General features: G+C 34.4%; 1 protein-coding gene across 1 annotated transcript in view; it reads left to right on the top strand.

The window, feature by feature from the left end:
• Window positions 1-16,873, top strand: part of GALNTL6 (polypeptide N-acetylgalactosaminyltransferase like 6) — an 867,296-nt gene that overhangs the window by 354,982 nt on the left and 495,441 nt on the right. The window contains exon 5 of the mRNA XM_084883746.1: window positions 7,163-7,329. Within this exon, the coding sequence (XP_084739872.1) occupies window positions 7,163-7,329 (167 nt within the window). The remainder of the gene's footprint in view (window positions 1-7,162; window positions 7,330-16,873) is intronic.

The following is a 16,873-nucleotide window of genomic DNA, read 5'->3' on the forward strand; positions in this document are numbered from 1 at the left end:
GGAACTTTGATCAGCTGCCTCCTGTGGGGAGGGGGGGTGCAGGAGGCAGCTGATCTATGACTCTCTCTCATTGATGTTTCTTATCTCTCTTCCTTCCTCTCTGTAAAATATTAACAAAATATATTTTTTTAAAAATGCCCTTCTAGTCTAGGGTATGTCTAAATATGACCAAACAGACAACCCTCCTACACACACACACACACACACACACACACACACACACACACACAGAATGCAGACTTGTGCAGCCACTATGGAAACAGTATGGCATTTTCTCAACAACAAAAAAATGGAACTTCAATTTGACCCAGTAATCCCACTTCTAGGAATATATCTCAAGAAACACCAATCAAAAAGGATATAGGCACCCCTATGTTCACAGCAGCACAATTTACCATAGCTAAGATTTGGAAATAGCCTAAGTGCCCATCAGCAGATGAGTGAATTAGAAAACGGTGGTACATCTACACAATGGAATACTACACTGTGGTAACAAAAAGAAGGAATTCTTACCATTTGCAACCACATGGATGGAACTGGAGAGCATTATGCTAAGCGAAATAAGCCAGTCAGAGAAAGATAAATATCACATGATCTCATTTGTGGAATATAATGAACAACAAAAACTGAGGAACCAAAATAGAACCAGAGTCATAGAAGTATCGAACAGACTGTCCAACCTATGAGGGAAGGCAGAGGGTGAGGGGGTAAGAGATCAACCAAAGGACTTGTATGCATGCATATGAACAAAACCAATGGACACAGGGGTGTGTGTGGAGGGGTGAGGGCATGTGCTGGGGGGTGGGAGTGGCTGGGGAGAGGTCAATGGGGGGAAAAAGGAGACTTATGTAATACTTTAAACAATAAAGAATTTAAATTAAAAGAAAACATTGTATAAAAACACACAGATTGGGGGTGGGAGATGAACAGGGACAACAGAAAGGAAATAATCTTTCAAAACTGTTGTTAAAGTGAGTACCCTTCAGTCAGTTGCTTTTATGCGTTAGCTTATGAAAACTAGCATAGACATGGGCCCATTAGTACGTGTTCAAGGTCTCTTTCCTTGCCTAGTATTCTCTCTCTAAGCTATTGTGCCAAAATATACCTCGAGTGCATGCACTTCCCTTATGCTCAGCTATATCCACTATCATCTCTTCACTGGAATTTTAGAATAACCTCATAATTGGACTCACACACTCCCTCTTCCTTTCAGCAGAATAATAGCATTAAGGACTGGTCATCTAAAATACTTCAAAGACCCCCTGTTGCCCTAAAGGTAATAGTCCAGAAAGCATCAACACCACCCTCCATATTCTCACCCCGACTTATCTCGGCTTCCATGTTTGCTCTTCCCAGCTATCGTGATGTTTCCACGGTAATGCCACAAGGGACACACAGCTGCATGAACACAACACACAATTGTATTTCTTAGTATCGACATCAAATATCCTATTACATTAAAGTGTTAATCATATTTCCATATGAAGTAATTTACAGATAAGTTTTATGTGCAAGGAGACCAAATAAGCAGTGATACCACCCCTGCTATGCAGACACTCTCACACACACATTTATCCAGTGGTCCAAACTAATTTTTCAGGCCTGTCATAGCCAAATAAATTACCAGTTATCACTGCTTTATCAAACCCAACTGACATGGCAAGAATAGAACAGAGAAACAATGTGACTGAAACCAGCCATTGGAAATTGAATATATGACATTAAAACAATCATGTAAATTGGTGCCTGGAAATGATTTACATGAATAGACTCTCTAGTATGCTTGTCAATAGCCAGATACCAAGTTGACATTTTATTCTGCTGCTACTGAGATCGGGCCAAGAGAACTTTAGCTGAACCACGATGGTTTTGCAAATGATCATACAATGATGAAAAATTAAAGGAAAGTATTTCCCCTTTCTGAACATGAGTGGTTCCCTTGAGAAGATGAAAAAATAATTTTTTTTGTTCACTAGCTATACTATATTTAGTAAAGCCACTTTATAAGGTTATTTGATAAACTAAAAGGCACTTTTAGTTTAACTGATTAATTGATTTGGGGATTGTCCAAGATATTGACACTGGTACTTGTAAATGTATCAAATGGTGGTCTAAATACACCCCCAAAATACAGGACCATTTTGCTATAGCCATGAAGTCATACAAATTATAGTATTTCAAATTGCTTTCTCTCCCACACAGAGCCTAATGAAACTGACTGGAACCGAATTGGCACTCTTTATCAACATTTCAGAGAATTATAATGATTATTATAAAATGGTACAAGATCATAATCATTTAGGATGTGGACTGAATGCAAGCTCAGAATATAACTTCCTGCCTGTTTATTATTATCATTACTGTGAAATGGCATTTTACCACATTATCTGAAATATGTTCCAAATTTCTTGTGTTTCACATGAGAAATATATATATATGTCTCATTTTTATGAAAAGAAAAAATGTAAGAAAAACAAAAAAAAAATCACTCTACTCAACAACAGCAGTGTATATATTATTCTCAAGTGTACATGAAACATATCTTCAAAGTAGATCATGCCCTGGGTTATAAAACAAATACTACAGATTAAAAAAAAAAAACCTGAAACTTTACAAGTATATTCTCTGACCATAAAATTTTTAAATTAAAAATGTGCAGAAAAAGAACAAGACAATCATCAATCACTTGGAAATTTAAAACATTTTAAGTAATCAGTATATCAAAAGGAAGTTTAAGGAAAATTTCAAAAAATTTTTAAATGAACAAAAATAAAAAAAATTTTAACTGTGTATTTAAAGCAGTTCATATAATAAAATTATTCTAATCTATCATTCAATGCTGATAAAAATAAAAAAAAAGGCCTCAAATCAATCAGCCTTTACCTTAAGAGGCTGGGAAAAAGAAAAGGAACAAACTAAGGAATAAATTTCTTACTGTAACCATGGAGTTATCTTTATTTACTTGCTTTTCTATCAACTTTTACTTCTATACTCAGAAACCCTGTTATTAGCCAAATAAAACATTTGGTTTTGTTATGTCCTCTTGATGTCTTGATCTCTTTATCACAAAATGAACTTCTATGGAAGTGGAGCCTTAAATATAATTTTTTCAATGAAGAAATTGAGTCTTGTTTTTTTTCATTAAAGGTCATCACACAGTTTCCTTTTTTTACTACTTAAAAGTAGGCGGAAGACGGAAATGGCTGCGTTCACTAGTGTTTTTTGCTAAATATTTCTGATGATGTTCCTTCTGGATCCTATAGGATAGCACATCCCTTATGCTGTGTGACTAATTCTGACCAATGAGTTGCAAGCAGAAAGCATTATGTCATTTTAGAGGCAAACCACTTCATTACCAGTTCGAGACCCATCAGCCTTCTCATTGACCTCTGGCGGAATGACTGACCGGTCAAAATGTTGCTGTTTGCACTGACTACAGTGAGCAGGGTTTTTCTTATCAACCAGTGGTGAACAAGCAGAAGAATTAAAAAAGAAAATATTTGTTGTTTTGAGCCTTGGGATTTGACATTGGTTATGAGTACAACATAATATCCTCACTGATATACTTCATATAAGTAGATAAGAAAAATCTCAGTAAAACAAAAAATAAAGCCATGTGTTAGATAAATTAACAAAATGACCTAAGGATTGAAATATGCAAGTACTTCCAACCAAACATATTACTCAAATCTTGCAATCCAAGACACTGAGGAAAAATGTTTAGGCAATGCTTAACGCCAATGCAAAGGTCTTAACAACCTCAAATGCAAGTTTGCCTAAATGCCTGCAGTATAAATGTTGACATTGCATTATGAATGATAATATCTCTTTTAGAGAAAAATATCTCTTTTAGAGAAAAAATATATATCACAAGTATGGCACTTCTCATATATCTGTAATTAAAATGTACTTTAGGCGTATTCCTATTGTTAAAAGAACCATTTATTTTTTGTTGTATGTGAAACCAATGACATTATAATGATAAATTAGCTATAAATGGAATGACAGTTAAGTATGTTTAAAAATAGCAATGCTGTTAAACTAAAAATATTTAAAATTTTTCATTTTAATAAATGACAATAGAGAATGTCAGAAAATATGTATGCATTGTTTTGGGAAATCATAAGAGTATGAGACATTTTCTATTGAAATTTATTTTCACTATTGTCAATAATTTAGAAGAATGTTTCCAGACTAATCTGTAGGTTTTTTGTCAGCTTTTAAAGTGCCTTCATGATTTGTCATTTCTCTCAAATAATTTTGTTAAGAATGTAAATTATTTCTTTTGTCTCTCTGATTCATTTAAAATTTAAAGAAGTGTTGTTTTTTTTTAATCCATTTGTTGCTTAACAAAGAGATGTTGTCATCTCTGAGCCATTCTTAAACTCTGAGTTAATTTTATGCAAACATTTATTTTAAAATAATACAGCAATATTAAATACAATAATTACAGGCATTTTCATTCATATTTTTATAAACTTAACGCAGCAAATGTTTTGATGTCTGCATTTCCTCTTTGTAATTTTGCTACATATCTGTAACTATAAACATAGAAATTGTTATTTCACTTATTTCTTTAACAGAGTTCCATATTGTTACATTGTCGTCGTATTTAACAAACATCCATTCTCAACCCATCTTGAGGTTGAATGCAAAATAGACAGTTTGCAGGTTCCTAATAAAGCCCTGGATATGCTTCAATATTCCTAGCAGTGCCGAGATGCAGCCATCTGGACCACAACTTCCTGTTCCCAATGGCTGCGTTTGGGAGTGATTTCAACATCCTTTAAATGCTAAAATGATGAACTATAATTCAATCAGATTAAACATTGTCACAAAGCTGTTGGTTTTCCTTAGAGTAATCAGATCTGCACCCTCTATTTTTTTTTATTTTTTTCTGCCAGAACTATTAGTTGTGCCTGTAGTCTCTGGTGCCTTCAGTGCATTGTCTGCCCTGCTGCCCCGGGGAATGTGTAAACACAGTTCTTTCTCATCATTGACACTTTGTGAGGTACTTCACGCTGACTGCAGGCTAATGTCCAAATTCCTTAGAATCATTTCATAGATCCTGCCTTATCTGTTCTCCACACACAGACCCATCTCTAAAGATGTCCCTGATTCCTTCAGACAAAGCCAGTCATCCTTCCTTCCAGCTCTCAGTGCCTCAGGGCCGTCTGTTATGTCACTTGTCTGATTTGAATCTAAAAGTCTTATGCATCTGTCCAAGGCTCTGTGAATCCCTAAGGGAAGAAACCCGCACCCCAGAGACACACAACTCAGTCTCGGACACCCTTTCAATCCACCGGAACTCTACAACCTGGGCCCAGGCCAGGGACTCCTTTGCAGGACTTGAGCTCAGCAGGCTGACTTTATTGCTTTTCCCCAAGTTGATGCTGCAAGGAGGGTAGTGTTCCACCCAAGAAAGAGGGAGTCTGTGGTGTGGGAGAGGCGCTAGGCTCAGATGCCTTGATGGCTGCCACTCGGCTCTCTCCCTGGAGCCACACACCTCAGTCTCTCCTCAAGGACTGGAGCCTGCTCCACTCTCCCTCCACTAGCACCAGGGTGAGTGCCTGCCAACGAGATTTGGGGCATTGGCCCTTTAAGAGGGTGCCCCAGTTTCTTGCAGACTCCAGTCTCTCCCTGGCATACACCCCTCTGATTTCACAGCCAGTTATTACATGGGACCTCTTTCTGGTTCTGGTGCTCTAGGCTAGGGAGCCCAGCATGTTGTTGAGATCCTGCCCCTCAAGGGCAACTTATGCAGCTGGGACATCCATCTCTCTGGAATCTCAGCTGCTGCCTGTGGGAGGGGGGCAGCCCTATTCCTGTCTCTGTCTGCCCTTCCTTTCAGTCTCCACATTCTGCCTTCTGTAAATCTTTGGTTATAGGATTTCTGTTTCAGATAGTCTTTTGTTTGTTATTCAGGTTGGTGATTCTGTATTTTAGTTGTTAATTCCAGTTTGGTCCTAGGAGGAGGAGAGTGTAACTTGCACCTCCTCTGCTGCTATCTTGGATCAATCACCTCTCTTGGTTTGGATCTTAGTGTAATCTTATTATGTGGTTGTATCAATGAATAATAATTGGATATTACATGTTCATTGATTTCATTTTAACACTGTTTCCCCCTGTACACCCTTATATACTTCCTAGCTACTAAAACATACCACAACCCAAACTGATTAATTATTAAAGAAGCTGAGTTTCCAAAATTTTGTAGGAAATCCATGTAAAGGTAAACCACACTTTTAATGCATAAAATTTACCCTTCAACCTGGTTGAAAACTTGAAAATATATGTTAAGGAAAAGAAGCTAGATCTAAAAGACTACATATTATAGGAATCAATTTATATGAAATATACATAATAGGTAAATCCATAGAGACAGAAAGCAGGTTAGTAGTTGCCAGGAAGGGAGAATGGAGAGGGTAATGGATATGGGGTTTCCTTTGGGAGTGATGAAAATATTCTGGAATTAGTGGTGATTGTTGCATAACATTGTGAATTTACTAAATGTCACTAATGCTACACTTTATGTGACATGTATTTAACCACAAAAATATGTTATTACTTAGTAAGCAGTCAATAAGTATTAGTTATCACTACTAAAAAAATTTACCCTTATTACTATATTGTAAGTTTACAAGAACATATTTTAATGCAATTCTTACCTGGTATTTGAAGATACAAAAGAGAATAAATAATTATTTTATTATGAATGATTATTTATTATGCCCAGCCAACTGGCTGGTGTGGCTCAGTTGGCTGGGCATAATCCTATGTACTGAGGGGTTGCCAGTTCCATTATTGGTCAGGGCATATGCCAAAGTCATGGGCTTGATTGACCCCAGGTGGGGGTTGGACAGGAGGCAACCACTTCATGTTTCACTCTCACACATCAGTTTTTCTCTCTTCCTCTCCCTTTCTCTCTCTAAAAATCAATAAAATTCTTAAAAAAAATAAAATGAGTGAGAAGAGGGATTGATAATGGTTTCCATGAATAAGCAGAGTAACTGTTATGATGTACAAGCTCTGGCTGGAAAAGTGAGTATTAGATAAGATCTAGTTTTCAAATCTATTTGATATCATAATGTGTAAATAGCAGTATGTAATATATTATAGTTTTGCATTTGACCTAGCTTTTTTGTTCCTTTATTATCTCCAGTTGTAAGCACAAGATGTACCTGGAAATACTGCCAAACACCAGCATCATTATCCCATTTCATAACGAAGGTTGGACTTCCCTCCTGCGTACCATACACAGTATAATTAACCGAACCCCGGAGAGTCTGATAGCAGAAATCATCCTAGTAGATGACTTCAGTGATAGAGGTAAGAGACAGTGTCAACATTTTATCTGATTTCGTTATTCACCTAGACAAACATCATAGGCTTAAAACAGACAGAAGGTTATTGTGATGTTTCTTTTTGATTCTCTCTGAAAAATGATTACAAAGTTTTGTCTATGTTGTGATTTCATAAAATGTTGGCCAAATGCAAAGTAAACAGAATGAGAAATTATTGTTGTCTTATGGGAAGGTAGAAAAAATCTGCGTGACGTTCCTGTTGTAAATTAGACAGGTGTTGGCAAATGTCTCAAATTTTACTTCCAGCCTCAGGACAAACACTGCAAAATATGTCACGGTGAGTACTTATGAATAGTGAAATATTTCAGTAGAACTACAAAATCTGTTTCTGTTTCTGAAGATTTCCTACTCTATTATTTACAAGTGTGATACATTCTCCAGGTTATGCTTATGTTACTTCATAAATACTAAAAATTATAGTGAGACACCGATATTTTACTTGGCAATTCTAGCTATGTTGTCATGTCTGAAAAAAATAATAAAAGTTGGCATAACAGTGTATTAGCAAATTTGACAGAAGTTTTAATAATTTAGCATTCTGATAAACAATTGGTTTTATGAGACAGGGGGATAAAATATAGAAAGTTTCCTGAGATAAGGTTTTTACAATTATATTTAGTCTAAATGAGGAGGAAGTAGTTGATATGCAGAGAAAACAAATTTTGCCTTTATCTTTCTTGCGGGTGTGAGTGAAGAGGAGGAAACCTTTCCTAATGATATCATCTATTTGAGGGTATAATTTTCTACCTTATTGCATGAAAGAGCACTGCTTAAAATGCTGTACATCTGTAAGAAAGAATGATAGTAAAATAGTTTGATTGCATATTATTCTTATGCCTCACAAGAGAATACATCTTGAAATCATATGGGTTAATTGAAGTTTTGAAATTTTTATTTGCATCAAAAAACACCATTTTCTTCAGAGTATTCAAAAAATTCTGTAAAAGTAAAACTGCTTAGTATGTTAGTTTTCAGGTTTCTTTAAGAGAGTTCTAGTCTTCAGAGACTCACTTCAAATACTGATTCAGGAACTGCCTAATATTAATATTGGTAGGACAGAAATAAGGTTGTCTAACATCATTCCATTAAAATAGTAAACTACCAACTCCGTGATTTATGCTGATTTTAAAACAGGTTTTGCCTTGCCTTGCTTTGAAAGATGGTGCACTCAGTACTACTTAGAAGCATAACCCAGTATCTAAACTTGAAATTTATTATTTAAAATTTTATTTATGTAACATTGATTTCTTTTTTATTCTAATTGAGGCTATTTATTTCAAAAACAGTCATTCTTATCTCAGACTAAAAATAGGCAAATGTGTGAAAGCTAAAACTTTGCTTTTCTACAAAGGAATGAACAAGGGAATAGAGACCTCAGGCTGCACACAATGAATAACTTGTCTTTTTGGGTTGACTGGTACTAAGAGAAATCAGAGGGTGTGTCTGCGGAGAATTTTCTACATAATTAACTTGGTCTTGGTAAACTATTTATTACAGCAGAATTTTGACCTGAAGGTAACATAGTAGGAAACACTTGGTAATAGAAAATTGAGGTTTGTACAACATTTTTTGCTGAATGTTTCTCAAAGGTATTCTTTTTTTTTATTGAAAGTCTTTAAAGAGGTAAAAAATAGTGGCACCTACATTTGTCTTGACTTCAAATAACTGTCATCTTCTGTACAGTAGCGATTCTGATTGGACTATCCTGCATGTGATGTTTGCTGGGAAGTGAGTACCAGAAGATTTCAGTGTAATTATTGTTAGTAAAGTAATAGAAAAGGGATTATTTGGGATACTAATGGTGATTTTTGACTTTCCTATCGAACATTAAAAAAATAATAATAATACTGTTGCTTTGGTAAATCATAGATATTCTATTCCTATGAACACTCAAGTTGAAAGTGTTGCTTTATGATCATTAAATGTTCAAAACGTTAAATTATTTGCATATTGCATTTCATTTTATGAATGTGTCAATATGTGTAAAAGAAAACTTTATTTTGTGAAAGTACTTCTGTAATACATTGTAATTCCAAAGTTGCATGGATTAGGAGAGACTCTTCTTCCAAATTTATATCTCAGATTACAAAATCTCAACTAATAAAATCTTAGGATTTAGATAGACCTAAAAGATATCACCCTTTGGAAATATAAAACATTAACAAACACATGTTAGTATCTCAGCACCAATTATTATGACACTAGATAAACTAAATTCCCTCTCAGATTTATTTTTATCATCATAGGAATAAGTAACTCTTTAGTTATGTAAATAGCTCCTCATGGAAAGGTTTTGATGGAGAACTATCTTGGATGGTTGAATGAACTATGCACTACTCAGGAGAGTAGTTGCTCTCAATTACTGATTTCTACTCTACCAAATACTTCCCTGCTACTATAATATAGATAGTCTCCATACTGAGGAGATCCTCTCAATTTTTCAGATCTAGTCCACAATAATTTATCTGTCTATCCATGCGTTCATATATCTACCTATTATCTCCAGATACAACAGCGTCAGAGGGCAATGAAGACAAGTTTTGGTAATGTGCACCATGTTGGAAAAATCAAAATTGCATTAACATTTTAAAAAATCTCTGCACTTATAAATTGTTAATTTATTACATATTTTAAAGAAAAATTAAACTCTAGACTTTCATCAAAAGGAAAATAAATAGAACCCACCTAAAATTATATGAGTGGTCTTACATGAGTGGTGATCAAAATTCCTTACAAGATTATATTCACTCTTAGGAGGAAACTATCCTATGCCTTCTCTTTTTTTCAGAGCCTCTAAGACAGAGACATTTTTTTGTTCCTTTTAATTTTGATATTACCTATAGCCATGAAGTTAAAAGTTATTCTACTTTGTTATAAAGTATGTTTATACCTTTTTGTGACAACTCAGTAATAATAAGCTTCTAATATATAAATGTTATATTTTGCATTTATTTTTAGAAATATATTCTAATTCCAAGTCCACATTATTAGAAGTTCAATATACATCTAATATCTTAGCACTATAGCTCTCCTGGTTATTCTGAAATATTCTTTGGCCAAGGGCAATGAAATTTTGATAAGATTTAATCAGATATTGCTGCCTTATCATTTATGTCCTCTAGGTCAATAGAGTAGCTATACATGCAAAAACAAAACAACATACACTAAATAAAAGGAAAGTAAACATATTAGCCATATTAATAACACAAGGTTAATATCACTTGGAATTGCTAGTTCTAAAAATGTAAGCAATATAGTGATTGGAAAATTCTGGAGTATTTGGTTCCATAACATTAGAGAAAGAAAATACTACAATAATTTATAATTACTGAATAATTATGAACATTGCAAAGTGATTTAAAAAAATCTATTTGAATAGGTTTGACCCAGTTATCAAAATGGTTTAAAAAAAAAGTGAGTATCCCAACTAGTAGTCTCAGTTTAGATATTCTTCCTCCAGCAAGCATGATAAACAGAATATTGTTTTAGGCTCAGGACATAAGGCTACTGTCTATAACAACACAAAGGTACATGCCTGCAGATAAGTTTTTAACAATAGCACTATGTTTTTGCTATCCGAAGCTTACCAAAGTGAGTGAATGTGATTATATATTTTTTTTTAGTAAGCTCTCAGAAATACATTTAACAACTTAACTTGGGCCTCTAACAAGGTTTCGTGATGACTTTACAGTGGGACTAATCCTGTGCTTATCTCCAAATTCCAGGCCACCTTAACAGCTTCCACATGGAGAATGTTGAAGTGTGTGAAATAAGCTGGGGCTTAACCTCAGAGATAGGATATATTTGAACCTGACAATTCTCTAAACTCAGTTTGCTTAGATGAATGCAAGTTCAAACTGTGGGTAGTACAGGCGAGCTGCTGACACAGTTTCCTAAATGCAAGTATGGAAGTACTTGCACACTGGGTGCACTCACACACATTCAGACTCACTGGCTGCCATTGCCCCTGATTGTTTCAAACGTCCTCATCGGGAAAGGTAGGTAGTGAAGGCCCATAAAGACCTGTTATACTCCACATACTAGCTAGAGGGAAAATCATAGACTTGAAACTATCCTCCAGTCTAGCAAAGCCAACCACTAAAACAATCCAGTGTACTTTTCTGCAGATAGCATGTCTAGTTGCTGCCCAAAGTGTGGTCCCTAGGCCAGCAGCATCACATTAAAGCTGAGGAGAAATGCAGAATCTCAGGCCCCATCCAAATAGCTCAGAAGCTGCATTTTTATAGTACGTATCTATATGTATTTTTATGCAAATGAGAGTTTCAAAATAACTGTCAGATGTTTCAAATAGGGACTTCACGATTCAGTGTGTAAGATGGGTGCATAAATAGCATAGTTTCAAAAAAAACCTGTTTCTTATATATATTGTGATGAAAAATGTTTGTATTTCTTCTCAATGTTTAGTATATAATGCATATTGTACTTATAGATCTGTAAAGGAAAGGTTGAGATAGAATGTTATGTATTTTGCATTTATTATTACATTTCTTTGATAGGACTTGGCATTTTCACAAATTTAAGACATTTGCTCTGCTTTTGTATGAACTCATTTGATAGCATTTTATGTTCAGTCTCACTTTACTGGCATTATTTTCTCCTTTGACATTTTTCCTTCTTTGTTATACAAATGCTTTTTAACATTTTATAGATCTATTTTGCTTTGGAATCATTCAATAATTTTATGCCAAGAAAAAAAAATATATATATATAATAAAGACAGTGTTTACTACAATTCATTTCATTTTTAAAACTGAGCTAAAGCTGTTAAAGTATATATATATTTTTTTGGGGGGAAGGGGGACACCGTGTGTGTGTGTGTGTGTGTGTGTGTAAACAGTTTCTTTAAAGATCCATAATATCATAAAAATCATAGTCTTCACATGGTGTTTATCCATTTTTTAAGTAGTAGAAATCTTTTAAATCAATTTTCAAATGAACTGAGCCTTGAATTTCAGGTCCCATTTTACTCAAATCATCTCTGAGTATACATTAAGGAAAGTTTCACTAAGCAGACAAGTCAGTTAGCACAAGTTTTACAGCTTTCCAGAGTTGGAAGATATCATCAGTGTGAGAAGGCTGTAAAACAGAAGAAGAATGGTAGTGCATTTTTATTTTATATGATGAAATACTAACACTAAAGTGCATATAAAGATTCTGAGATGACAGTCAACAAAAATGCTTTAGTGCTGGTATTCCATCAGATACTCCACTAGACTATGAGACAAGCAATTTTTATGTCTCAGATTTATTGAGAGCTAGTCACTGTAAATGAATCTTGGGATTGCTTCGATTTCATATATTTTAAATTGTAAAAATGTTTTAATTTAAAATAAAAAGATAATCATAAATATTAATAGGTAGCACAAACTAAGAAACTATAACTGTGTATGTTTCTGTTTAGGTATTCAGCATCCTTTGCCAAAGAATTGAAAGAAAGCTGTTCTGTTTTTCTGACGATAAATGTGTATATCGTGTTGCACAGCGGTCAAATGGATAGTTTTAATAAAATAGCTGTGTTTTACCAATTAGTTCAGCATTTGTGGTGAACAGGGAGTCTAAGATAATGAGTGGTACCATTTCCAAGGGTCATAAATATGAATGTAAAAGGGTATGAGTTCTCAAAGTCACAGTGAAATGAACCTCCCTCCCAGAGTAGGTTTGGGAAGTTACAAAATTAACTAATAAAAAGTCTCCTTGCGTTTATAAAATATGAGTAATTAGCCATCATTGACAGAATATGCATTGAGTGGAATTTGTCTCAGAAGGCAAAGCACTTTTGGATTTCTCCCTCTGGTTTTAAGTTAAAAATGTAATCTCACATGATGTAGGTGTCTACATAAAATAATTTATCTGGCGATAATCTTGAGAGTTTTGTATTCTTAATGAGCTTTCCCTTTGCCTGAATGTTTGGAATAGCATTTTGTTATATCTGTTTCTCCCTACAGAGCTAATGTGTATAATCTCTCGTTTTCAAGAGTGTTAACTGAGGGTTACACACACACTCTTGCAGTTCTCATAATTAATACTGGAATGCTTTATTCATTCTAGTAGAAACCTATTTTGAATAAGTGCTTATTTTAAAGATTAGAATAAATGATCTTGAGATACTTTAAAGGTATATGTATTCCTTTTTAAAAAATCCTCACCCAAGGACAAATTTGCATTGATTTTTAGAGAGAGTGGAAGGAGAGGGAAAGGCAGAAAGAAACATCGGTGTCAGAGAAACACAGGGATTGGTTGCCTCCTGCAAGTGCCCTGATCAGGGCCCAGGCCAGGGAGGAGCCTGCAACTGAGGTATGTGCCCTTGACTGGAATCAAACCCAGGACTCTTTTATTTCATATATTTTAAATTGTAAAAATGTTTTAATTTAAAATCAAAAGATAATCATAAATATTAATAGGTAGCATAAACTAACAAACTATAACTGTGTATGTTTCTGTTTAGAAATTCAGCATCGTTTGTCAAAGAATTGAAAAAAAGCTGGCCGACCGATGCTCTGTCCATTGAGCCAAACTGGCTAGGGCAGGGTATATGTATCTTAATAGATTGTTTTTATGAATTAGCCTTTATTTTTATAGCATTGGCACTGGTAAATTCAGAGCATTGCTAATGATTCTTATGAGAATTATAGTCTTCTGTCTTCTAAGGAAAGCAATAGTATATCTAAATTTGATGAAATTAAGTTTCAGTTAAGATTCAGTAAGATTTATCTTGAGTCTACAAAGATAAGTTTGTTGCAACTTCAATGCACATAGACATTTTTATGAAGTTAGATTTAACAAAAACTATTTAAACTGTTCTAATGTAGAATATGAGTTTGTAGTTTGAGAGAATGAAGTCACCAGGATGAATAGTTTCTAGGCTAATTTTGAACTCAAAAGGAAGTATTTGGGGAAATGTGTACTAGGATGAAGAGGCAAAACCCAAGTTCCATCATCTAGGTTGGATGTATGTTAAATATTACATAGAATATTAGACCAAAGTTCACAGTTGAAAAATTTTGCTTTCTTTTTGCTTTAGCATTTAAAAATGTTTTATGTACCTAAGGGAACAAAGTCAACACATTAATAAATACCATTCCTTTATTGTGAGTTGTCTTTTTAAAATGCCCATATAAAGTAGTATATTTGGGGGTTGTAAATATTTATATTTGCTCTTTGAGTTATTATTAAAGTTTTTTCTAATAACTTTATTTTGAAGAGATGGTGAATCTCATCTTATTGTCATTTTTCTGACTAGTATATTACTCTTTTGCAGTTCATTTCTCTGCTTCAATATTAGTTTGAAGCATGTGAGGTTGTAATTTTTTTACATTAAATGACTGACAGCATACTAGTTTCATATACCCTTTTTTCATAACAAGCATCATTAAACCTATTGATGTTTGATAGAATAATGATTTAGGGCTAATGTTTTAAATTAGTCCTTTCAAAAATTTAGCAGGCCCTAGCTGCTTTGGGTCAGTGGATAGAGTATTTGTTAGCCTGCCGATTAGAAAGCCCCAGGTTTGATTCTAATCAAGAATCAAACATGCCCAGGTTGCAGGCTCAATCCCCAGTGGGGGGCATACAGGAGGCAGTTGATCAATGATTCTCTCTCATTATTGATGTTTCTATCTCTCCCTCCCTTCTTCTCTGAAATCAATAAAAAATATATTAAAAAAAAGATTTAGTAGGAAAGCTTTCTCATCAGATGGTGGACAAGCTGGCCTGGCTTTCCAATTGCTATTTCAGGAAACTTTCAGGTGCTTGACTTAATATGGGTTTGGCAAAGAACGGGGCTGATTCTTTTCAAAGCAAAACTGTTACAGTTCACCAACGCCACGAAGGCATGACTTACTAAAGAAAAAAAAAAATTGTGCAATTTATTTTATGGGAGATTAAATTCCATTTAGTTTCTTTGCAGACAGCTGTTTTGAGTATAGTGTCACTTCTATGAAACCATTTTATGGATGTTGGGCTTCAGATCTCGGGCAGGTATAGCTTTCAGAGATAAAACAAAAGGTTATGTTTTATGATTATTCCTCTTGTCAACAAACCTCAGCTGGTGAGCATTAATAATACAGTGTTCAGTATTTCAAGCAACTCTTTTTGATGTCTAAATATCCATCTGATCTTGATTTTCAAAAAATGACTGCATTGACACAATGCAAAAACACAAATATTTCCTCCTTTATACTGAATTATAACACTTAGAAAATTAAGTCTCTCATCAGTCAAGATTTTTGATAAGCTGTTTTTAACATCAAATGTTTTTGTGTCAATGAAACACATTTTAATGAAATTAAACAATGAACAGGTTTATGTCCACTGAGTAACATTTCCCAAGTTGAATGATAGTATCTTTGAGATGAAGGAATTTGTAGGTGACATGGTACATTTGTAACCTTTTATAGATGAGTAAATGGAGACTCAGAAAGAAAACACACTGGGACAATTTTACAGGCTTAGATATATGTTAGCTTAAGCTAAAATGGTACAATTTTTATCCTGAGCTCTGTCTAATTCTGAGAAACTTGAACTATTCTGATAACTATCTTGGATGTAATTAAACTATACTATAAATATAGAGATATTCTAGTAATGGAATCTAACTTATTGCCCACTTTTTGCCTTGGGATAAGGATTGTAATAGAAACTATCATTTCTCTTTGCACACGCAAGTCTTGGAGTGGAGGATTCGTGAGAATTATAATGACCTGGACACATAAATTCCATATCTATAAGGCCCTGGCAGAACTGCAGGGGGCCAATCCTCCTAGGGAGGACAGTGTTTCTAACATCCCGAAAGGCTCACACAGCAATAAAATGGATTCCAAAACATAGTTAAGTGTGTTGTGTTTTATGTAGCTTTTTACAGGCTGATGTAAAGTAGAATTTATTGAGACAAGTGAATGGATTTTAGGCTAGCCCCGTGTGCAGGGCATCTGATTCTGTCCTTATTCTAGATGTGTCATTCCAGAGTTAGGCAGCCTAACAAGGCTACTTCATTTCACAGAAGCCAAGGCATTTTATAGGTTGCCCAGGGCCACTCTGGTGCAAAATGTCCCCAGAAGATGAGAGTAATTCTGGAACAGAGAGAAGCTGGACTAGGAATAAAGGGGTGAGTGACTGACCGAACACCCAGCATTGGGTTGGATACTAATTAGATAAACATCATTTATTTTTTTCCGCCTTTCCTCCTAAAACCCTGATAATGAATTCTATGTGAAATATATATTTACAAACTGCTTGGAGGTCTAAACCATTGCAACATGCTCCGAGAAATTGCAAGATTTATTTTGACCATAAATAAGTTTCATGACACATTGATAAAGATAACTTTCCCAAACTAGAATCAGATAAAAAATGTTTATATATATATATATATATATATATATATATATATATATATATATATATATATATAATTTACAGAAAGGCAAATTTGAGAAGTTTAATGTGCTTGTTTTGATCTTTGAAAATGTAATTTACTTTACAAGTTTCCT

The sequence above is a fragment of the Pipistrellus hanaki genome, assembly GCF_964339955.1.
Source record: "Pipistrellus hanaki genome assembly, chromosome: 5".
Lineage (NCBI taxonomy): Eukaryota > Metazoa > Chordata > Mammalia > Chiroptera > Vespertilionidae > Pipistrellus > Pipistrellus hanaki.